Source organism: Cherax quadricarinatus, chromosome 62, assembly GCF_038502225.1.
Source record: "Cherax quadricarinatus isolate ZL_2023a chromosome 62, ASM3850222v1, whole genome shotgun sequence".
Taxonomy (NCBI): domain Eukaryota; kingdom Metazoa; phylum Arthropoda; class Malacostraca; order Decapoda; family Parastacidae; genus Cherax; species Cherax quadricarinatus.
In genome coordinates, this window is record NC_091353.1 from 11,739,854 (window position 1) to 11,765,327 (window position 25,474).

The 25,474-nt window shown below is 39.3% G+C and overlaps 1 protein-coding gene across 4 annotated transcripts in view; it reads right to left on the reverse strand.

Annotated features, from left to right (window-relative positions):
* Positions 1-22,730, reverse strand: part of LOC128687294 (protein bric-a-brac 2) — a 273,407-nt gene extending 250,677 nt beyond the window's left edge. For 2 of the 4 annotated variants that reach the window (XM_070098436.1, XM_070098435.1), the window contains exons 1-2: positions 22,317-22,730; positions 10,430-10,529 (exon numbers count right to left, since the gene is read on the reverse strand). In XM_070098436.1, coding sequence (XP_069954537.1) covers positions 10,430-10,510 — 81 coding nt within the window. In that variant the 5' untranslated portion in view covers positions 10,511-10,529; positions 22,317-22,730. The remainder of the gene's footprint in view (positions 1-10,429; positions 10,530-22,316) is intronic. The other 2 variants (XM_070098439.1, XM_053774677.2) reach the window with 2 other exon arrangements.
* Between the last annotated feature and the right edge of the window lie 2,744 nt (positions 22,731-25,474).

Consider the following 25,474-nt stretch of genomic DNA (forward strand, 5'->3'; position numbering starts at 1 on the left):
TATTCATGTGCCTACCACATACATAGAATATACACAAACATAAACCCTCCACTCAAACTTCTCCTCACCAACCTTAACAGGACACATGACCATAACACAAGGCACAGATTTCTTTTTGATGTACCCCATGTCCATATCACACTGTGTAAAAACTCTATGCACATAAAGGGCCCCAAAATTTGGAATTCATTACCAGAAAATACTAAAGTAACCCAGTCTGAAAATCAATTTAAGACTCTTCTCAAAACCACTTAACCCTTTCAGGGTCCGTCCCGTAGATCTACGGCTTTACGTTCAGGGTCCAAACCGTAGATCTACACCAAAATTCTAGCGGCGTCAGATTTAGCACGAGAAGGCTGGTAGGCCTACATCTGAGAGAATGGGTCTGGGTGGTCAGTGTGCACACCATAGAAAAAATCTGGACACCTGCATGGCATTGTGGGAATGCCAGAAAAGTAGCTTTGTTCATAGTGCCTGGCGGCAAGGAAGCTCTCACTCCCCACTCACTCTCTGGGTGAATTCTGACTCTCCTCTTCACAACTTACAGTTCTAAGACTGATGGAAGTGGAGCTGAAGACGAATTCTATGGTTTTGAACCATATGGTACGATTGTGCCATACGGCACAATGGTACCATGTCATACAATGGTATCATATGGTACAATGGTATCATATGGTACAATCGTATCATATGGTACAATGTACCATATAGTACATTGTACCATATGGTACATTATACCATATGGTACAGGGTACAGGGACCCTAATGGAAATAAGTCTGTCTGACTTTTTTTGGGTTATCCTAGGTTCTCCAAACATATGCTGCTAAGTATGATATTCTATGTAACTTTATTTGTGTATAACTAAATAAACTTACTTATGATGCCACATGCGCTTGATTAAGTTTATTCAGGTGTACAGAAATACAATTACGTAGATTATCATACATAGCAGCATACGTATAAAATCTTAGGATAACCCAAAAAAAGTCAGGGTGACTTATTTCAATAGTTATCCCTGTATCTGTACCATATGGTACAGGGTACCATATGGTAACCCTGTACCATATGGTACCCTGTGCCATATGGTAACCCTGTACCATATGGTGTCCTGTACTGTATGGTACCCTGTACCATATGGTACCCTGTGCCATATGGTACCCTGTGCCATATGGTAACCCTGTACCATATGGTAACCCTGTACCATATGGTAACCCTGTGCCATATGGTAACCCTGTGCCATATGGTAACCCTGTGCCATATGGTGTCCTGTGCCATATGGTGTCCTGTGCCATATGGTAACCCTGTACCATATGGTAACCCTGTACCATATGGTGTCCTGTGCCATATGGTAACCCTGTACCATATGGTGTCCTGTGCCATATGGTAACCCTGTACCATATGGTGTCATGTGCCATATGGTAACCCTGTACCATATGGTGTCATGTGCCGTATGGTACCCTGTACCATATGGTACCCTGTACCATATGGTACCCTGTACCATATGGTGTCCTGTACCATATGGTGCCCTGTACCATATGGTACCCTGTACCATATGGTACCCTGTACCATATGGTACCCTGTACCATATGATACCCTGTACCATATGATACCCTGTACCATATGATACCCTGTACCATATAGTACCCTGTACCATATGGTACCCTGTGCCATATGGTAACCCTGTGCCATATGGTACCCTGTGCCATATGGTAACCCTGTGCCATATGGTAACCCTGTGCCATATGGTAACCCTGTGCCATATGGTAACCCTGTGCCATATGGTAACCCTGTGCCATATGGTAACCCTGTACCATATGGTAACCCTGTACCATATGGTAACCCTGTGCCATATGGTTCCCTGTGCCATATGGTACCCTGTACCATATGGTAACCCTGTAACATATGGTACCCTGTGCCATATGGTACCCTGTGCCATATGCTACCCTGCACCATATGTTATCCTGTACTGCATGGTACCCTATACCATATAGTACAATGTACCATATGGTACCCTGTACCATATGGTACCCTGCACAATATGGTACCCTGCATCATATGTTATCCTGTACTGCATGGTACCCTATACCATATAGTACAATGTACCATATAGTACCCTGTAACATATGATACCGTGTACCATATGGTCAATAGGTGTTGGTGGCATGAGACACCAGCCAAGACTGAGTGAGTGGCGACACAAGCTAGCTACTGACTCTCCAGTTTCCCAGACAAAGTGCTTTGTCATCCACCTCAAGGAACACGTCAGGTTCCTGTACACTTGTAAATATATAATAGAACATTACTAATATACAACATTTTTGCATATTTTTGTTGTAAACAACTATTGTAAACAAAATAATAATGAAAATATTAGTGTTTATTGTGATGAATACAACAGTACCATATGGTACAATGTACCATATGGTACCATTGCATCATATGGTACCATATGGTACCATTACACCATATGGTACCATAAGGTACCATTGCACCATATGGTACCATAAGGTACCATTGCACCATATGGTACCATTGTATCATATGGTACAATTGTACCAAATGGTGCCATTGTACCATATGGTACCATTGTATCATATGGTACAATTGTACCAAATGGTGCCACTGTACCATATGGTACCATTGTATCATATGATACCATTGTATCATATGATACCATTGTATCATGTGCCACTGTGCCATATTGTACCATATGGTACCATTGTATCATATGGTGCCATTGTACCATATGGTACAATTGTACCCTATGGCACCACTGTACTATATGGTACCGTTGTATTCAACACAATAACTGCACTAATATTTTCATCATTTTGTTTACAATAAACTTGTAAACAAGTTTTGTAAGCAATATAATGATAAACAAATTAGTGGTTATTGCGTGGAATACAATGAGTGTACACTTATACAATGTACATTATACTGGTCTCACATGCCACAAATGTTATTAGAAAAAGAAAAAAATAGAAAAGAAAAGAAAAAAGTATAAAAAACGTAAAATAAAAAAATGGGATTTTGTGGAAGTCACTGATGTTGCCGCCACCCGGTCATTTTGGGTCAACTTCCCGCCGCTGTATCTCGGTAAGTACTGATCAGAAATTTTTGTTTTTTGTCTTATTACCTTCACAAAAATATACTCTTTAATTCTGTAAGAAAAAATAATTTTTTTTTTTTCAAAATTTCTTGGACACTGGAGCACCACTTCAGATTTTGGCCTTGGACCCTGAAGGGGTTAATCACCCTAGACTAAATGCTCAATACTCAATATTCCCATAATATAATTTCAATATTTACTTTTGAAGCTATTGTCCACAGTTGACAGGAATACAATTAAATCATGTTTCACAAAAAACTTTTTTGAATATATGAATACAGTACAGTGGACCCCCGCATAACGATTATCTCCGAATGTGACTAATTATGTAAGTGTATTTATGTAAGTGCGTTTGTACGTGTATGTCTTGGGGTCTGAAATGGACTAATCTACTGCACAATATTTCTTATGGGAACAAATTCAGTCAGTACTGGCACCTGAACATACTTCTGGAGTGAAAAAATATCGTTAACCGGGGGTCCACTGTATATCCTTTGATTTATATAAATTAGATTCACTTACAATTAATAGAACTACTGTACAGCTATGATAAACTTCTTTAGTGTTAAGTAGTCAGTAAGCCAATAAATTAAAGTCGGCCCATAATGCCTATGCATAATAGAGGCTCTCTTTGCATTGCAACCCATTATTGTAAATACATAATCTCAATGTACTACAGCAGACCTTCATATAGCACAGTAGTTACGTTCCTGAAAATGCTAAGTTAGGTAAAATCGTGTTAGAACAACTGAAGAACTCATGGGAAAAAATAGGGTTACGTTCCTGGAAGCCCCCAAAAAGCCAAACAACTTTGTTTTAGGCTTCCACATCCTACAAAAATAAAAGTGAATATGCAGTTTTAGTTCATTGTTATGATGTATTATGTTGTTTTTACTGCTTAAGACTACAAATGTAACAGAAATAATAGTATTTCTTACCTTAAATTGTGGGCACTGGTGTTTGTGGATGATTGTGAAGAGAGTGAGAGTTATGTTGTGGTCCTACTGGGCTGAGGTGGATGGTAGAGGTTCTGGTACTGAAGTTGATGGTTGTACTGGAGTGTCTAACTTGAAGTCAGTCAAGTTACTCAATAAGTCAGTCAAGTCACCCAGTAAGTTAGTCAAATCATTCAGTGAGTCAGTCACTCAGTAAGTCAGTTACACAAACTCATGTTTACCTCTTTTTCTGTATACAAAGTAACACTTCATTACAACTACAGGTTATCTCTTGTCTAATATCTTTGTTTCTTTGTTGATTCTAAGACTTAAGTGCTTATACCTCTTCTTGCCACTTTCAGCAACACTGGTATGGCTACTGGGTGTCATGATTGCTTGGCAGATACAAGATATAGTAATTAAAATATCGTAACACAATTCACAAACAAAGCTGCCGTGTAGCAGAGAAAAACTGGACTGGACACATATGAATTACGAACACTGGGATGGTGGAGTGGTGTTGGGTAGTGGTAGGGGATGGCGGGAGGGCTCCCCAGCTGCTCCACAACAAGCTGGCCGCTTGAGCAAAAGAGAATTTTTTTTTTCCTTCCCACGAACTGAACCATGTTAAATTAATTATAGAACATGTTACATAAAATTGTGCTGCAATTCTTCAATCACGCAATACTCAAATCATGTCAAATAAACTCGTGCTAAATGACTGTCTACTGTACTTGCAAAGAAATAAATAAATTTGAATTTGAATTTTTAAATGTTTATACATATAGTAGTGTACTTTATACTGTAATAAACAGAATAGAGGAAATCAGCTCTAATATACATTATTTAGGTATGCATACTGGTCAGAGAGCCCATCATAAGTCATCGGTAAACGAGTACATCACTAAGTGAGGAGAGGCTGTAATATATTACTATTATTCTTATATTTAGGGGGAATTCTAAACCCATAAAGACCCATCAGTGTCAGGGGAATAGAAGACAGAGCACAAGTCTAATTTTACCAGCATCAAAGAACCTCCCTTGAGGGGTCAGAATAGCATAGAGTAAACATATTTAGTCTCACCAATCACCCTCATTGCCACAACAATCATCACATTTGTTTACATTATTATGAGTCCTGTATGTAGGGGAGTTTCGGTGGGGAGAAATAAATGGGATTAAGTTAGGAATATCTGAGAAAATTAGAGCTAAGAAAGGGGTAGCAATAATGCTGAAGGATCAGTTATGGAAGGAGAAGAGAGAATATAAATGTGTAAATTCAAGGATTATGTGGATTAAAATAAAGGTTGGATATGAAAAGTGGGTCATAAGCGTGTATGCACCTGGAGAAGAGAGGAGTGTAGAGGAGAGAGAGAGATTTTGGGAGATGTTAAGCGAATGTATAGGAGCCTTTGAAACTAGTGAGAGAGTAATTGTGGTAGAGGACCTAAATGCTAAAGTAGGAGAAACATTTAGAGAGGGTGTGGTAGGTAAGTTTCAGGTGCCAGGTGTAAATGATAATGGGAGCCCTTTGATTGAACTCTGTATAGAAAGGGGTTTAGTTATAGGTAATACATATTTTAACCCTTAAACGGTCCAAAGAGACTGACGTTCAAATTCGTAGTGCTACAAAAATAGATCTACTTTTTTTACATATTTTCAAATATAACAAAAAAAAATGTAGATTAAAGTTTTTTTACACGTTTTCAAATGTAAAACAAAAAAGAAGATCTACATTTTTTTACATACTTTCAGATGTTGAAAAAACGTATATATACGTTTGGACCATTTAAGGGTTAAGAAAAAGAGGATAAATAAGTATACAAGATATAATGTAGGGCATAATGACAGTAGTTTGTTGGATCATGTATTGGTAGATAAAAGACTGTTGAGTAGACTCCAGGATGTACATGTTTATAAAGGGGCCACAGATATATCAGATCACTTTCTAGTTGTAGCTACACTGAGAGTAAAAGGTAGATGGGATACAAGGAAAATTTAAGCAGCAGGTAAGAGAGAGGTGAAGGTTTATAAACTAAAAGGGGCAATTAGGGTAAGATATAAACACTTATTGGAGGATAGATGGGCTAGTGAGAGCATAGGCAATAGGGTCGAAGATGTATAAGGTAGGTTTAAGAATGTAGTGTTAGTGTTCAGCAGAAGTTTGTGGTTACAGGAAAGTGGGTGCGGGAGGGAAGAAGAGCGATTGGTGGAATGATGTAAAGAGAGTAGTAAGGGAGAAAAAGTTAGCACATGAGAAGTTTTTACAAAGTAGAAGTGATGCAAGGAGGGAGGAACATATGGAGAAGAAAAGAGAGGTTAAGAGAGTGATGAAGCAATGTAAAAAGAGAGCAAATGAGAGAGTGGGTGAGATGTTATCAACAAATTTTGTTGAAAATAAGAAAAAATTTTGGAGTGAGATTAACAAGTTGAGGAAGCCTAGAGAACAAATGGATTTGTCAGTTAAAAATAGGAGAGGAGAGTTATTAAATGGAGAGTTAGAGGTATTGGGAAGATAGAGGGAATATTTTGAGGAACTGTTAAATGTTGATGATGATAGGGAAGCTGTGATTTCGTGTATAGGGCAAGGAGGAATAACATCTTGTAGGAGTGAGGAAGAGCCAGTTGTGAGTGCAGGGGAAGTTCGTGAGGCAGTGGGTAAAATGAAAGGGGGTAAGGCAGCTAGGACTGATGGGATAAAGATAGAAATGTTAAAAGCAGGTGGGGATATAGTTTTGGAGTGGTTGGTGCTATTATTTAATAAATGTATGGAAGAGGGTAAGGTACCTAGGGATTGGCAGAGAGCATGCATAGTTCTTTTGTATAAAGGCAAAGGGGACACAAGAGTGCAAAAATTATAGGGGGATAAGTCTGTTGAGTATACCTGGTAAAGTGTTTGGTAGAGTTATTATTGAAAGAATTAAGAGTGAGACGGAGAGTAGGATAGTAGAACAGTACAGGTCTCCCTCAACATTCGCATTTTCAACTTTCGCGGGCTTCACACATTCACGAATTCCCAACTGCCAAATTCCCAGCCTCCAAATTCCCAGATGCCAAATCATATTTAAGTTTCCCGCCACCTGCGAGTCCCTACTACCCTCCCTCCGACCCCGCAACTGGCAGCCAGCCCTCCCACCACTCAGTGTGGCGAGTGTTTTGTTTGTTCATTATTTGCTATTAAACTACAGTACAAATAATGTAAACACATTCATGACTGTATATTGGAATGGCTATTTGGACAGGTATTGGATGGTGACATCATGTGTTTACTCTTGAACACAGCAAAGAATCAAACATTTCTGCTACTGCTAATAATAACAACAGTAATAATAATAATAATAATAATAATAATAATAATAATAATAATAATAATAATAATAATAATAATAATAATAAATGCCATAGAATTGAAGAAGGAAATTGTACAAAAATGCGAGGGAGTGGTTGACACGTCGTCAGTGTGGTTTCGTTTATGCTGGAGTGAGCATTAGTCTCCGTGCTCTTCCAAACATTTCACAATAATTCATTATGTTTGGTGTTTGTAGATTGAGTGCGACTGGAGTGGTAGAGGAAGCGGTTGAGGCAGTGGGCGAGGCAGTGGGTGGGTGAGACAGCGGGTGAGACAGCGGGTGAGACAGCGGGTGAGACAGCGGGTGAGACAGCGGGTGAAACAGCAGGCGAGACAGCGGGTGAGACAGTGGGCGAGGCAGTGGGTGAGACAGCAGTTGAGGCAGTGGTTGAGGCAGTGGGTGAGGCAGTGGGTGAGACAGCAGTTGAGGCAGTGGTTGAGGCAGTGGGTGAGGCAGTGGGTGAGGCAGTGGGTGAGGCAGTGGGTGAGGCAGTGGGTGAGACAGCAGTTGAGGCAGTGGTTGAGGCAGTGGGCGAGGGGCAGTGGGTGAGACAGCAGTTGAGGCAGTGGTTGAGGCAGTGGTATTTAATAACATGCATGTTAATAATAATAATAATAATAATAAATGTTAATAATATGTATTATTATTATTTATAACATGTTATTAAATACCACTGCCTCAACTGCTGCCTCCACCATTGCCTCAACCCCTGCCTAAACTGCTGCCTCTACCAGCGCCTCAAGCCTCAACTGCTGCCTCACCCACTGCCTCACCCACTCCAGTCGCACTCAATCTACAAGCACCAAACACAGTGAATTATTGTGAAATGTTTGGAAGAGCAGGGAGACTAATGCTCACTCCAGCATAAACAAAGCCACACTGACGATGTGTCAACCACTCCCTTGTATTTTTGTACAATTTCCTTCTTCAATTCTATCGCATTTATTATTATTATTATTATTATTAATTATTATTATTATTATTATTATTACTATTGTTATTATTAGCAGTAGCAGAAATGTTTGATTCTTTGCTGTGTTCAAGAGTAAACACATGATGTCACCGTCCAATACCTGTCCAAATAGCCATTCCAATATGCAGTCATGAATGTGTTTACATTATTTATAGAGTAGTTTAATAGCAAATAATGAACAAACAATACACTCACCACACTGAGTGGTGGGAGGGCTGGCTGCCAGTTGCGGGGTCGGAGGGAGGGTAGTAGGGACTCGCAGTGGTTGAGGAAGTGGTGGAGGAATTGGTGGAGGCAGCGATATTTAATAACATACATGTTATTAAACCATAACATGTATGTATTTAGTACAATTTACGAAGTTTTCATGTATTTTATGATTGTTCATGGTTCAACAAGTTAAGGAAGCAGTATTGTATTATATTTCCCTACAATATTTTAGGGCACCAAACATTCGCGATTTTTCAACATTCGCGAGGATCTTGATCCCCTAACCCTCGCAAATGTTGAGGGAGACCTGTATTTAGATAAGGCTAAAGAGTTTTTTGTGGTATTTGTGGATTTGGAAAAGGCATATGACAGGGTGGATAGGGAGGCAATGTGGCAGATGTTGCAGGTGTATGGTATAGGAGGTAGGTTACTGAAAGCAGTGAAAAGCAGTGAAGAGTTTTTACAAGGATAGTGAGGCTCAAGTTAGAGTACATGTATGTAGGAAAGAGGGAGATTATTTCCCAGTAAAATTAAGCCTTAGACAAAGATGTGTGATGTCACCGTGGTTGTTCAATATATTTATAGATGGGGTTGTAAGAGAAGTAAATGTGAGGGTCTTGGCAAGAGGCATGGAGTTAAAAGATGAAGAATCAAACTCAAAGTAGGAGTTGTCACAGTTGCTTTTTGCTGATGACACTGTGCTCTTGGGAGATTCTGAAGAGAAGTTGCAGAGGTTGGTGGATGAATTTGGTAGGGCATGTAAAAGAAGAAAATTAAAAGTGAAAATAGGAAAGAGTAAGGTTATGAGGATAACAAAATGATTAGGTGATGAAAGACTGGATATCAGATTGGAGGGAGAAAGTATGGAGGAGGTGAATGTATTCAGATATTTGGGAGTGGACGTGTCAGAGGATGGGTCTATGAAAAATGAAGTGAATCATAGAATTGATGAGGGGAAAAGGGTGAGGGTGCACTTAAGAGTCTGTGGAGACAAAGAACTTTGTCCTTGGAAGCAAAGAGGAGAATGTATGAAAGTATAGTTTTACCAACATTCTTATATGGGTGTGAAGCATGGGTGATGAATGTTGCAGTGAGGAGAAGGCTCGAGGCAGTGGAGATGTAATGTCTGAGGGCAATGTGTGATGTGAATATAATGCAGAGAATTCGTAGTTTGGAAGTTAAGAGGAGGTGCGGGATTGCCAAAACTGTTGTCCAGTGGGCTGAGGAAGGGTTGTTGAGGTGGTTTGGACATGTAGAGAGAATGGAACGAAACAGAATGACTTCAAGAGTGTATCAATCTGTAGTGGAGGGAAGGCAGGGTAAGGGTCAGCCTAGGAAAGGTTGGGAGGAGGGTGTAAAGGAGGTTTTGTGTGTGAGGGGCTTGGGTTTCCAGCAAGCATGCGTGAGCGTATTTGATTGGAGTGAATGGAGACAAATGGTTTTTAATAATTGACGTGCTGTTGGAGTGTGAGCAAAGTAACATTTATGAAGGGATTCGGGGAAACCAGCAGACCAGACTTGAGTCCTGGAGATGGGAAGTACAGTGTCTGCACTCTGAAGGAGGGGTGTTAAAGTTGTAGTTTTATAAACTGTAGTGTAAAGCACCTCTCTGGCCACCCTGCCTTGGTGGGAATCAGCCGATGTGTTAATAATAAAAAAAAAAAGAATTTACATAATTAAAAAAAAAAAGGGACTAAACTAAATACTGACCAAGACTGTTTTGTCATGATAAAGTCCATAAACAGCAAATTCTGTTGGTTGTTTCTGAATCAAATGACCCAGCAGATTTTACCATGTATTTTCAACATCTGTTCAATCAAGGTTTTACTTTAGACTAGTGTGACTCACCCTTTTCCTCACACCGGAGAGCATTTTAAAGAAGGTCTGGCGATGGTCATTCCAGCGGAGTGATAACAAACCTCCATCCATGGCTCAACAGTACAGCACTCTGGGAAATAAGATAATGTAAATGGACACAGATGTAACTAATGTGACATTTTATTGTAGCAACCCAGGAGATTTGTCGAAGCCCCTGGAGAGTAAAGTGGCTATCAATTTAAGTGCTAAACCCGAAAGGGTCATACAGCCCTGGAGAGTGAAACGTTGCCACAATAAAATACCACAGTAGTTGCATCTGTCAGTAAATCTACCACTATTACCAAAATAATGTAATCAGACATAGGTAGTGTTTTTCTTTTTTTTGTCAGGAAAAAACATGCTCAGTGGCTAGACATCCACTGGCCTATTGAAACTAAGTTCTCTACCTCACTGAAATCACCACAAAATAATGTTCTAGGATAGGCCTACAAGAAATTATGGTTTATTCAAATTAAATTTACACTTTTGTAAATGTTAATTTTTTTTTTCCTTTTACAACATCTACAACAAGCACATGATAGGGATATAGTCAGTAAATTATCAAGAGAACCTGGGATAATTTAATAAATCCAAATAGAATGATTTGTTGCAATAATGTTAATTTTTCAGTCATTGCTATTTCCTATATCTTTACTTTCATTAGCTAAAAGTAAAAGCACACCAGTTAATGTAAACTGCTAACCCCATGTGTCCCATAGTTGGGTTAGTAGCACACACAGCTTTCGCACTGAGGTCCATGGTTCGATCCCTAGTACAGGTGTTAAATTAGACACGTGTGCAACTCTTGGGTATCTTTATTGAGGAAACGTTTTGCCACACAGTGGCTTCGTCAGTCCATACAAAGGAGAAACTTGAAGAACAGGAGGAGAATGAGGTAATCAGTCCCTCAACTTTGAGTCGATGTGGTCAGTCCATCAATCTTGAGTAGAATACGGCATATGGGCGGAGATGCAGCTTATAAACCGTAGGCAGGAGAGGTGCAGCAGTCGTAGGTGGTGTCACATTTGCCTAACACTTGGGCACGACCTACTTCCACATTGGACAAATGTGACACCACCTACGACTGCTGCACCTCTCCTGCCTACAGTTTATAAGCTGCTTCTCCGCCCATATGCCGTATTCTACTCAAGATTGATGGACTGACCACATCGACTCAAAGTTGAGGGACTGATTACCTCATTCTCCTCCTGTTCTTCAAGTTTCTCCTTTGTATGGACTGATGAAGCCACTGTGTGGCGAAACGTTTCCTCAATAAAGATACCCAAGAGTTGCACATGTGTCTAATTTAACAACGTGTCAGTTCTCTGAACCATTCATCTACAACCCTAGTAAGGGTGAAAACATTATGACGTGTTTCCTTAAGACACCTGTTGTCCCTTTTTACCTAGCAGTAAAATAGGTACTTGGCTGTTAGTTGACTGGTGTGAGTTGCATCTTGGGGACAAAATTATACCTAATTTGCCTGAAATGCTCTGCATAACAAGTGGCTTTCTATATAGTAGTATGTCATTGATGTCAGCTATGGTCTGTATACCTTGTACATGTACTTGTAGAAATAATTATCATTATTAAAGCATTACAGACTGGGACAGGGGGGGGGCATTGATTCCCAAAACCCTCTCCATAATTATTATTATTATTATTATTATTATTATTATTATTCAGTGGAAGGGATGGTGGAAGCTTGGCTGTAGGGCAAAAACCACCATGGAACGTAACATCCCCAGGACAAAACCCATCTGGGGAAAACCTAAGGCTTAGCTTAACCTAACTTAACCTAGTCAAACCTAAACTAACAAAACCTAACAAAACAAACTGCTTTTTTTTTTGTACCACTTTGCAATTTTGTTTTAAGGAATTTTCTCCTGGGGTGAGGGTTCTGGCCATACCCCTGGAGGCTCAATCCTCCCTCTGCTAATTGTGAAATGATCACTCTACTAATATGCACTCAACAATTCCCATTACTATCTACATATGCTCAATGATTCCCATTACTATGTACATGTGCTCAATGATTCCTATTACTATCTACATGTGCTCAATGATTCCTATTACTATCTACATCTGCATGTGATAAAGTATAAACATGTATGAATTGTGTGTTACATATTTATCATTATTCACAAAGCACTAAACCCATGGGGTCATATAATGCCTAAAGGGAGATAACTGTATTTGATCAATGCAACAAAAGGGAGAAAGCTCCAATTCCTCAGATGAAAAGCAATTCACCAATATCAATGTACCTTCATTTGAGGTATTCAGGCTTGATTCAAGGAGTAATAATAATTATCTTTATTTCTAGGTGTACAAGGTATACAGGCCTAGCCGACATCAGACATACTACTACTACAGTGGAACCTCGGTATATTACCAGTTCCCTACTCAAACAAAGCTTTGGTGTTGTTTTGTATTATTTGTATAAATAAATCACCATGGGGCCTACGGCAATTAGCGATAACAGCCAACCAAATAGAAAATTGGTTGGGAAGAACTTGTTCAATACTCAAATGGAGCGGCACACGAATAGCCTTCTGGAATGAATTAAAATCATATACCAAAGTTCCACTGTATATAGAAAGTGCCTGTTTATGCCAAGTATTTTGGGCAAATTAGGTCCCCAGGATGCAACCCACACCAGTCGGCTAACACCCAAGTACATGCAACCCACACCAGTCGGCTAACACCCAAGTACCTACTGTACTGCTAGGTGAACATGGACAGCGGATATCTTAAAGAAACACATCCTAATGTTTCCACCCATAGTGGGAATCGAGCTACAGACCTCAATGTGTGAGCTGAGTGTGCTACCAACCCAGCTATGGGACACCCCAAAGAACAGGTTCAAGTCCTCGGATCAAGAACCCCTCACCATCATCAAGGAAACTCCTTGAAGTAAGTTTATTTAGGCACAGATACAGATCATCAGTACAATAATCATACAGTATAAATTAACAGGATAATCCAAAAAAGTCAGATAAAGTGACCTATTTCCATTGGTCTGCCTGAAATGCACCACATGCTAGTGACTTTTTGTGTTTAACAATATTTTATTACATGTAAACTACATTTTGTACATTGCAAAAAAAATAAGGTTGTTTGTGTTGTTTGTTTGTTTGTTTGTTTGTTTGGGGTCATCGGGGCTCTTAAATAAGGAAGTTTATTTAGGTACAGGTACACACAAGTACAATTATAATGAAGATTTTATTTAACCCTTTACTGGGCAGTACATGTACAAGGTATACAGATCATAGCTGACATCAATGACATACTATTATATAGAAAGTCGCTTGTTATGCTGAGCATTTCCCGCAAATTAGGTCAATTTTGTCCCAGGATGCGACCCACACCAGTCCACTAACACCCAGGTACCCATTTTACTAATAGTGTGATTACGATTTTGATTTTTTTAAGCACGAAGAACACCACCATCATGCCAGGGCATTTTGGGAAGACTAATCCCAATCCCAATACTTAAAAAGTACCCAAGTCCAGACAGGGCAATACCTAATAACATGTGTAAATTACCCAGGATAACCCCCCCCCACAAAAAAACCCAGACAAAGTGACTTATTTCAAATGGAATAAATAAGTTTACTTAGGCACAGGTACACATTACCTGGAGTTTACCTGGAGAGAGTTCCGGGGGTCAATGCCCCCACAGCCCGGCCTGTGACCAGGCCTCCTGGTGGATCAGAGCCTGATCAACCAGGTTGTTACTGCTGGCTGCACGCAATCCAACGTACGAGCCACAACCCAGCTGGTCAGGTACCGACTTTAGGTGCTTGTCCAGTGCCTGCTTGAAGACAGCCAGGGGTCTGTTGGTAATCCCCCTTATGTATGCTGGGAGGCAGTTGAACAGTCTGGGGCCCCTGACACTTACTGTATTGTCTCTTAACATGCTAGTGACACCCCTGCTTTTCATTGGGGGGATGTTGCATCGTCTCCCGAGTCTTTTGCTTTCGTTGCGAGTGATTTTCGTGTGCAAGTTCGGTACTAGTCCCTCTAGGATTTTCCAGGTGTATATAATCGGGTATCTCTCCCGCCTGCGTTCCTGGGAGTACAGGTTCAGGAACTTCAAGCGCTCCCAGTAATTGAGGTGTTTTATCTCAGCTATGCGTGCCGTGAAGGTTCTCTGTACATTTTGTAGGTCAGCAATTTCACCTGCCTTGAAAGGTGCTGTTAGTGTGCAGCAATATTCCAACCTAGATAGAACAAGTGACCAGAAGAGTGTCATCATGGGCTTGGCATCCCTAGTTTTGAAGGTTCTCATTATCCATCCTGTCATTTTTCTAGCAGATGCGATTGATACAATGTTATGGTCCTTGAAGGCGAGATCCTCTTGACATGATCACTCCCAGGTCTTTGACGCTGGTTTTTCACTCTATTTTGTGGCCGGAATTTGTTTTGTACTCTGATGAAGTTTTAATTTCCTCATGTTTACCATATCGGAGTAATTGAAATTTCTCATCGTTGAACTTCATATTGTTTTCTGCAGCCCACTGAAAGATTTGGTTGATGTCCGTCTGGAGCCTTGCAGTGTCTGCAATGGAAGACACTGCCATGCAGATTCGGGTGTCATCTGCAAAGGAAGACACGGTGCTGTGGCTGACATCCTTGTCTATGTCAGATATGAGGATGAGAAACAAGATGGGAGCGAGTATTGTGCCTTGTGGAACAGAGCTTTTGAACGTAGCCGCCTCGGACATTACTCTTTGTGTTCTGTTTGTGAGGAAATTATACATCCATCTACCAACTTTTCCTGTTATTCCTTTAGCACACATTTTGTGCGCTATAACGCCATGGTCACACTTGTCGAAGGTTTCTGGAAAGTCTGTATATATCACATCTGTATATATTACATAAGTACAATTACTGTATATAGTATACATTACCCAGGATAACCCAAAAAGCCAAAGTGACTTATTTCCATTGGATTATTATTATAATGGGGAAGGACTAAACCCATTGGATTATACATACATGTATTTCCAATGGAGTCCCTGACTACGAGCAGTGAATAAATAAGTTTATTTCGGTATAAGTATACACACGTACAATTATCATACATAGTTTAAATTTAACTAGGATAACCCAAAACGTCAGTTTCCACTGTGGTGGATTATTATAATAAAAAAGAAGCAGTAACCCTACCAGGGTCATTCCACTGTGGTGGATTATTACAATCAAAATGAAGTGGTAAACCTGCCAGGGTCATTCCAATATGGTGGATTATTATAATCAAAAAGAAGCAGTAAACCTACCAGGGTCATTCCAATATGGTGGATTATTATAATCAAAAAGAAGCAGTAAACCTACCAGGGTCATTCCAATATGGTGGATTATTATAATGAGAAAAGCAGTAAACCTACCAGGGTCATTCCACTGTGGTGGATTATTATAATCAAAATGAAGCGGTAAACCTACCAGGTTCATTCCACTGTGGTGGATTATTATAATCAAAAAGAAGCAGTAAACCTACCAGGGTCATTCCACTGTGGTGGATTATTATAATCAAAAAGAAGCAGTAAACCTACCAGGGTCATTCCACTGTGGTGGATTATAATAAAAAAGAAGCAGTAAACCTACCAGGGTCATTCCACTGTGGTGGATTATAATAAAAAAAGTGGTAAACCTGCCAGGGTCATTCCACTGTGGATTATTATAATCAAAAAGAAGCAGTAAACCTACCAGGGTCATTCCACTGTGGTGGATTATTATAATCAAAAAGAAGTGGTAAACCTACCAGGGTCATTCCACTGTGGTGGATTATTATAATAAAAAAGAAGCAGTAAACCAACCAGGGTCATTCCACTATGGTGGATTATTATAATAAAGAAGCAGTAAACCAACCAGGGTCATTCCACTGTGGTGGATTATTATAATCAAAAAGAAGTGGTAAACCTACCAGGGTCATTCCACTGTGGTGGATTATTATAATAAAAAAGAAGCAGTAAACCAACCAGGGCCATTCCACTATGGTGGATTATTATAATAAAAAAGAAACAGTAAACCAACCAGGGTCATTCCACTATGGTGGATTATTATAATAAAAAAGAAGCAGTAAACCAACCAGGGTCATTCCACTATGGAGGATTATTATAATAAAAAAGAAGCAGTAAACCAACCAGGGTCATTCCACTATGGTGGATTATTATAATAAAAAAGAAGCAGTAAACCAACCAGGGTCATTCCACTATGGTGATTATAATAAAAAAGAAGCAGTAAACCAACCAGGGTCATTCCACTGTGGTGGATTATTATAATAAAAAAGAAGCAGTAAACCAACAAGGGTCATTCCACTGCAGTGGATTATTATAATCAAAAAGAAGTGGTAAACCTACCAGGGTCATTCCACTGTGGTGGATTATTATAATAAAAAAGAAGCAGTAAACCAACAAGGGTCATTCCACTGCAGTGGATTATTATAATCAAAAATAAGTGGTAAACCTACCAGGGTCATTCCACTGTGGTGGATTATTATAATAAAAAAGAAGCAGTAAACCTACCAGGGTCATTCCACTGTGGTGGATTATAATAAAGAAGTGGTAAACCAACCAGGGTCATTCCACTGTGGTGGATTATTATAATAAAAAAGAAGCAGTAAACCTACCAGGGTCATTCCACTGTGGTGGATTATTATAATCAACAAGAAGCAGTAAACCTACCAGGGTCATTCCACTGTGGTGGATTATTATAATCAAAAAGCAGTAAACCTACCAGGGTCATTCCACTGTGGTGGATTATCAAAAAGAAGCAGTAAACCTACCAGGGTCATTCCACTGTGGTGGATTATCATAATAAAAAGTGGTAAACCTACCAGGGTCATTCCACTGTGGTGAATTATAATAAAAAAGAAGCAGTAAACCTACCAGGGTCATTCCACTGTGGTGGATTATAATAAAGAACCAGTAAACCTACCAGGGTCATTCCAGTGGAGGATTATTATAATAAAAAAGAAGCAGTAAACCTACCAGGCTCATTCCACTGTGGATTATTATAATCAAAAAGAAGCAGTAAACCTACCAGGATCATTCCACTGTGGTGGATTATTATAATCAAAAAAGAAGCAGTAAACCTACCAGGGTCATTCCACTGTGGATTATTATAATCAAAAAGAAGCAGTAAACCTACCAGGATCATTCCACTGTGGTGGATTATTATAATCAAAAAAGAAGCAGTAAACCTACCAGGGTCATTCCACTGTGGATAATTATAATAAAAAAGTGACAAACCTACCAGGGTCATTCCACTGTGGTGGATTATAATCAAAAGAAGTGGTAAACCTACCAGGGTCATTTCACTCTGGTGGATTATTATAATCAAAAGTGGTAAACCTACCAGGGTCATTCCACTGTGTTGGATTATTATAATCAAAAAGAAGTGGTAAACCTACCAGGGTCATTCCACTGTGGTGGATTATAATCAAAAGAAGTGGTAAACCTACCAGGGTCATTCCACTGTGGTGGATTATTATAATCAAAAGTGGTAAACCTACCATGGTCATTCCACTGTGGTGGATTATAATAAAATAGAAGTGGTAAACCTACCAGGGTCATTCCACTGTGGTGGATTATTATAATCAAAAAGAAGTGGGAAACCTACCAGGGTCATTCCACTGTGGTTGATTATAATGAAAAAGAAGTGGGAAACCTACCAGGGTCATTCCACTGTGGAGATTATAATAAAAAAGAAGCAGTAAACCTACCAGGGTCATTCCACTGTGGTGGATTATTATAATCAAAAAGAAGCAGTAAACCTACCAGGTTCATTCCACTGTGGTGGATTATTATAATCAAAAAGAAGCAGTAAACCTACAAGGGTCATTCCACTGTGGTTGATTATTATAATAAAAAAGAAGCAGTAAACCTACCAGGGTCATTCCACTGTGGTGGATTATTATAATCAAAAAGAAGCAGTAAACCTACCAGGGTCATTGCACTGTGGTGGATTATTATAAACAGAAAGCAGTAAACCAACCAGGGTCATTCCACTGTGGTGGATTATTATAATCAAAAAGAAGCAGTAAACCTACAAGGGTCATTCCACTGTGTTTGATTATTATAATCAAAAAGAAGCAGTAAACCTACCAGGGTCATTCCACTGTGGTGGATTATTATAATCAAAAAGAAGCAGTAAACCTACCAGGGTCATTGCACTGTGGTGGATTATTATAAACAGAAAGCAGTAAACCAACCAGGGTCATTCCACTGTGGTGGATTATAATAAAGAAGCAGTAAACCAACCAGTCATTCCACTGTGGTGTATTATTATAATGAAAAAGAAACAGTAAACCAACCAGGGTCATTCCACTGCAGTGGATTATTATAATCAAAAACAAGTGGTAAACCTACCAGGGTCATTCCACTGTGGTGGATTATAATCAAAAAGAAGCAGTAAACCAACCAGGGTCATTCCACTGCGGTGGATTATTATAAAAAAAGTGGTAAACCTGCCAGGGTCATTCCACTGTGGTGATTATAATAAAAAAGAAACAGTAAACCTACCAGGGTCATTCCACTGTGGTGGATTATTATAATCAGAAAGAAGCAGTAAACCAACCAGGGTCATTCCACTGTGGTGGATTATTATAATCAACAAGAAGCAGTAAACCTACCAGGATCATTCCACTGTGGTGGATTATAATCAAAAATCAGTAAACCTACCAGGGTCATTCCACTGTGGTGGATTATCAAAAAGAAGCAGTAAACCTACCAGGGTCATTCCACTGTGGTGGATTATCATAAAAAGTGGTAAACCTACAAGGGTCATTCCACTGTGGTGAATTATAATAAAAAAGAAGCAGTAAACCTACCAGGGTCATTCCACTGTGGTGGATTATAATAAAGAAGCAGAAAACCTACCCGGGTCATTCCAGTGGTGGATTATTATAATAAAAAAGAAGCAGTAAACCTACCAGGGTCATTCCACTGTGGATTATTATAATCAAAAAGAAGCAGTAAACCTACCAGGATCATTCCACTGTGGTGGATTATTATAATCAAAAAAGCAGTAAACCTACCAGGGTCATTCCACTGTGGATTATTATAATCAAAAAGAAGCAGTAAACCTACCAGGGTCATTCCACTGTGGCAGATTATTATAATCAAAAAGAAGCAGTAAACCTACCAGGTTCATTCCACTGTGGTGGATTATTATAATCAAAAAGAAGCAGTAAACCTACCAGGGTCATTCCACTGTGGTGGATTATTATAATCAAAAAGAAGCAGTAAACCTACCAGGGTCATTCCACTGTGGTGGATTATTATAATCAAAAAGAAGCAGTAAACCTACCAGGGTCATTGCACTGTGGTGGATTATTATAAACAGAAAGCAGTAAACCAACCAGGGTCATTCCACTGTGGTGGATTATTATAATGAAAAAGAAGCAGTAAACCAACCAGGGTCATTCCACTGTGGTGGATTATTATAATGAAAAAGAAGCAGTAAACCAACCAGGGTCATTCCACTGCAGTGGATTATTATTATCAAAAAGAAGTGGTAAACCTACCAGGGTCATTCCACTGAGGTGGATTATAATCAAAAAGAAGCAGTAAACCAACCAGGGTCAATCCACTGCGGTGGATTATAATAAAAAAGTGGTAAACCTACCAGGGTCATTCCACTGTGCTGGACTATAATAAAAAAGAAGCAGTAAACCTACCAGGGTCATTCCACTGTGGTGGATTATTATAATAAAAAAGAAGCGGTAAACCTAACAGGGTCATTCCACTGTGGTGGATTATTATAATCGGAAAGAAGCAGTAAACTAACCAGGGTCATTCCACTGTGGTGGATTATTATAATAAAGAAGCAGTAAACCTACCAGGGTCATTCCACTGTGGTGGATTATCAAAAAGAAGCAGTAAACCTACCAGGGTCATTCCACTGTGGTGGATTATTATAATCAAAAAGAAGTAAACCTACCAGGGTCATTCCACTGTGGTGGATTATCATAATAAAAAAGTGGTAAACCTACCAGGGTCATTCCACTGTGGTGGATTATAATAAAGAAGCAGTAAACCTACCAGGGTCATTCCACTGTGGTGGATTATAATAAAGAAGCAGTAAACCTACCAGGGTCATTCCAGTGGTGGATTATTATAATAAAAAAGAAGCAGTAAACCAACCAGGGTCATTCCACTGTGGTGGATTATTATAATCAAAAAGAAGCAGTAAACCTACCAGGGTCATTCCACTGTGGTGGATTATTATAATCAAAAAGAAGCAGTAAACCTACCAGGGTCATTCCACTGTGGATTATTATAATCAAAAAGAAGCAGTAAACCTACCAGGGTCATTCCACTGTGGTGGATTATAATCAAAAGTGGTAAACCTACCAGGGTCATTCCACTGTGTTAGATTATTATAATCAAAAAGAAGTTGTAAACCTACCAGGGTCATTCCACTGTGGATTATTATAATCAAAAGTGGTAAACCTACCAGGGTCATTCCACTGTGGTGGATTATAATCAAAAAGAAGTGGTAAACCTACCAGGGTCATTCCACTGTGGATTATTATAATCAAAAGAAGTGGTAAACCTACCAGGGTCATTCCACTGTGTTGGATTATTATAATCAAAAAGAAGTTGTAAACCTACCAGGGTCATTCCACTGTGGATTATTATAATCAAAAGTGGTAAACCTACCAGGGTCATTCCACTGTGGTGGATTATAATCAAAAAGAAGTGGTAAACCTACCAGGGTCATTCCACTGTGGTGGATTATAATGAAAAAGAAGCGGTAAACCTACCAGGGTCATTCCACTGTGGTGGATTATTATAATCAAAAAGAAGCAGTAAACCTACCAGGGTCATTCCACTGTGGTGGATTATTATAATAAAAAAGAAGTGGTAAACCTACCAGGGTCATTCCACTGTGGTGGATTATAATGAAAAAGAAGCGGTAAACCTACCAGGGTCATTCCACTGTGGATTATTATAAAAAAGAAGTGGTAAACCTACCAGGGTCATTCCACTGTGGTGGATTATAATAAAAAAGAAGTGGTAAACCTACCAGGGTCATTCCACTGTGGTGGATTATAATAAAGAAGCAGTAAACCTACCAGGGTCATTCCACTGTGGTGGATTATCAAAAAGAAGCAGTAAACCTACCAGGGTCATCCCACTGTGGTGATTATAATAAAAAAGAAGCAGTAAACCTACCAGGGTCATTCCACTGTGGTGGATTATAATAAAAAAGAAGCAGTAAACCTACCAGGGTCATTCCACTGTTGGATTATAATCAAAAAGAAGAGGTAAACCTACCAGGGCCATTCCACCGTGTTGGATTATTATAATCAAAAAGAAGCGGTAAACCTACCAGGGTCATTCCACTGTGTTGGATTATTATAATCAAAAAGAAGTGGTAAACCTACCAGGGTCATTCCACTGTGGTGGATTATTATAATCAAAAAGAAGTGGTAAACCTACCAGGGTCATTCCACTGTGGTGGATTATAATAAAAAAGAAGTGGTAAACCTACCAGGGTCATTCCACTGTGTTGGATTATTATAATCAAAAAGAAGCGGTAAACCTACCAGGGTCATTCCACTGTGTTGGATTATAATCAAAAAGAAGCGGTAAACCTACCAGGGTCATTCCACTGTGTTGGATTATTATAATCAAAAAGAAGCGGTAAACCTACCAGGGTCATTCCAGTGTTGGATTATTATAATCAAAAAGAAGCGGTAAACCTACCAGGGTCATTCCACTGTTGTGGAAGTTTACGTACCTTGTCAAGTACACACTTGTTAGGTAAAAAGGACACAAATGCAACTAATATGACATTTTATTTAGGCAACGTTTCATTCCCCAGGAGTTTTATCAAGCTGTTACGTTGAACCTAACATACATACCTGTGACCTGACTGCTGTGATGGTAGTCTCCTGACTGCTGTGATGGTAGTCTCCTGACTGCTGTGATGGTAGTCTCCTGACTGCTGCCTCCCACTAACTGCCTCACCGGGGCAACTCAGGGAATATTTTCCCCCTGGGAAATATGCGTCAAGGTTCCTCCTTCCCCCCTGACGATGACTACAGTGATGTGTGGGGGGGGGCGCCTCTCCCCCTCTTACTACCTCACTGACCTCCTTCCTGACAGCAGTAGCTTGTCAGACTCAACATGCCAGTGTTCCTGACACCTCCACACAGTGTAACACAGCAGGAGAGGCAGTAATAATGGCGGGGTGAGAGGTGACAGCAGCAGCAAGTCTCTCCTAAGATTGTTTATCATCACAGTTCCAATAATGTTATCAACACTCACTAGTTCCTACCCAGGCTGGCACACCCCTCCATAATTATAATTAGTATTACTCTATTTTACCATGATACAATAGTTGTATAGAGATGTAAATAAGTAAGTAAGTAGATTTATATAGGCATAAGTACACGTAAGTACAATTATCATACATAGTGCAAATCATCTAGTATAACCCCCCAAAAAGTCAGTTACTTTTTTCCATTAGGCTCTTATCATGATTATTTCATTTTACCATGATGCAATGGTTGTATAGAGATGTAAATAAGTTAGTAAGATTATATATGTACAGGTACATATATGTATAATTATCATACATAGTGTTAATTATCTTGGATAACCCCCAAAAATGTTATTTATTTCCATTAGGCTCCTATTATAATTTATTTTAGCATAATACAATGGTTGTCCCGAGATATAAATATGAAATTAAGCTTATTTAGATAAATGTACACTAAAGTACAATTATTATAAACTAAATTTTCTAGGATAACTCAAAAAACTCGAAGTGAGTTTTACCATTGTGGTCTTTGTAATATCTTAATTATTAAATCTTAAAAGTTAAAACAACTAAGTAACTCAACTGTCTGACATTTACTTTTTCATGCAGAAAGACCATTGTTATACAGAGCATTTCTGGTAAATTTAGACCTAACTTAAGGTTACAATGGCAATAACTTGATCTAATTTGCCCGAAATACTCTGCATAAACCAGGAGCTTTTTATATAGCATTATTTCATTGATGTCAGCTATGGTCTGTATAAGTTGTATCATGTACTGATAGAAATAAAGATTATTATTATTATTATTATTATTATTATTATTATTATTATTATTATTATTATTAGAACTTAATTGCTTAAATATAAGGATATTAAACTCCAAATAAACTTTATCTTATCCCGCACATTGTGCTAAATTATTATTATAATCATGGGGAGCGCTGTCTGACTTTTTTGGGTTAAGTAAGTAAGTAAGTAAGTAAATTTATTCAGGTATACACAATACAGTTACATAGAATTATCATACATAGCAGCATATGTGTAGAGAACCTATGTATGATAATTCTATGTAAATGTATTTGTGTATACCTGAATAAACTTACTGACTTACTAAACCCGTAGGATTATACAGTGCCCGTGAGGGGGGGATGTAAGATGGTGTCTTGTATGTGCAGGTTATTTATGTATCAAGATCCCGTCACCAGCCTCATGGATCCTCCCTAAAATATTAATCTCATATATTATGTTATCCTAGGTTATCTACACATATACTATGTATGATAATGTATGTAACTGTACTTGTGTATACCTGAATAAACTTACATTACAGTATCAGTAATATTTATTATTTAAAATATAAGACATAAATAACCTGGCCAGCCAAACTAGGATCTAACATCCTGACGCTCGTTCTTATTTTTTTTTTTAATATTTTCACTCTTTGATCTTTAATAAATATGTTAATTACTTTTATCAGAGGTTGAATAAACATGTCAAGAATTAAAAAAAAATATTTATTGCTACGTATCACCTGCGGAATATTGCTAATTAGCGCTCATAAGAAGTGAAATAAAGGGTATTACTAAGCTCACACAACTGATAAGATAATGGAACTTAAGCTTCAATGCAAGGAAGGTTGAAATATATTGAAATATGCCAATAATTTATAAATTAAGAGTTGTTATCACACGACAGGTCATTTCAAAGCCAGGTTATATCTAAGGTGTCCTTTATCTGGATCACTAGCGCACTCAGCTCACACACCGAGGTCCGGAGTTCGAACCCCCGGAAGGGCTGGAAAACATTAGGGAGGTGTTTCCATAAGACACCTGCTGTCCCTGTTCACCCATCAGTATAAAATGGGTACCTGGGTGTTAGTGGACTGGTGTGGGTCGCATCCTGGGTGTTAGTGGACTGGTGTGGGTCACATCCTGGGTGTTAGTGGACTGGTGTGGGTCGCATCCTGGGTGTTAGTGGACTGGTGTGGGTCGCATCCTGGGTGTTAGTGGACTGGAGTTTACCTGGAGAGAGTTCCGGGGGTCAACGCCCCCGCGGCCCGGTCTGTGACCAGGCCTCCTGGTGGATTAAATCTTCATCAGAGTACAAAACAAATTCTGGCCACAAAATAGAGCGAAACACCAACGTCAAAGACCTGGGAGTGATCATGTCGTAGGATCTCACCTTCAAGGACCATAACATTGTATCAATCGCATCTGCTAGAAAAATGACAGGATGGATAATGAGAACCTTCAAAACTAGGGAGGCCAAGCCCATGATGACACTCTTCAGGTCACTTGTTCTATCTAGGCTGGAATATTGCTGCACACTAACAGCACCTTTCAAGGCAGGTGAAATTGCTGACCTAGAAAATGTACAGAGAACCTTCACGGCGCGCATAACGGAGATAAAACACCTCAATTACTGGGAGCGCTTGAGGTTCCTAAACCTGTATTCCCTGGAATGCAGGAGGGAGAGATATATGATTATGTACACCTGGAAAATCCTAGAGGGACTAGTACCGAACTTGCACACGAAAATCACTCACTACGAAAGCAAAAGACTTGGCAGACGATGCAACATCCCCCCAATGAAAAGCAGGGGTGTCACTAGCACGTTAAGAGACCATACAATAAGTGTCAGGGGCCCGAGACTGTTCAACTGCCTCCCAGCATACATAAGGGGGATTACCAACAGACCAGTCTTCAAGCTGGCACTGGACAAGCACCTAAAGTCGGTTCCTGACCAGCCAGGCTGT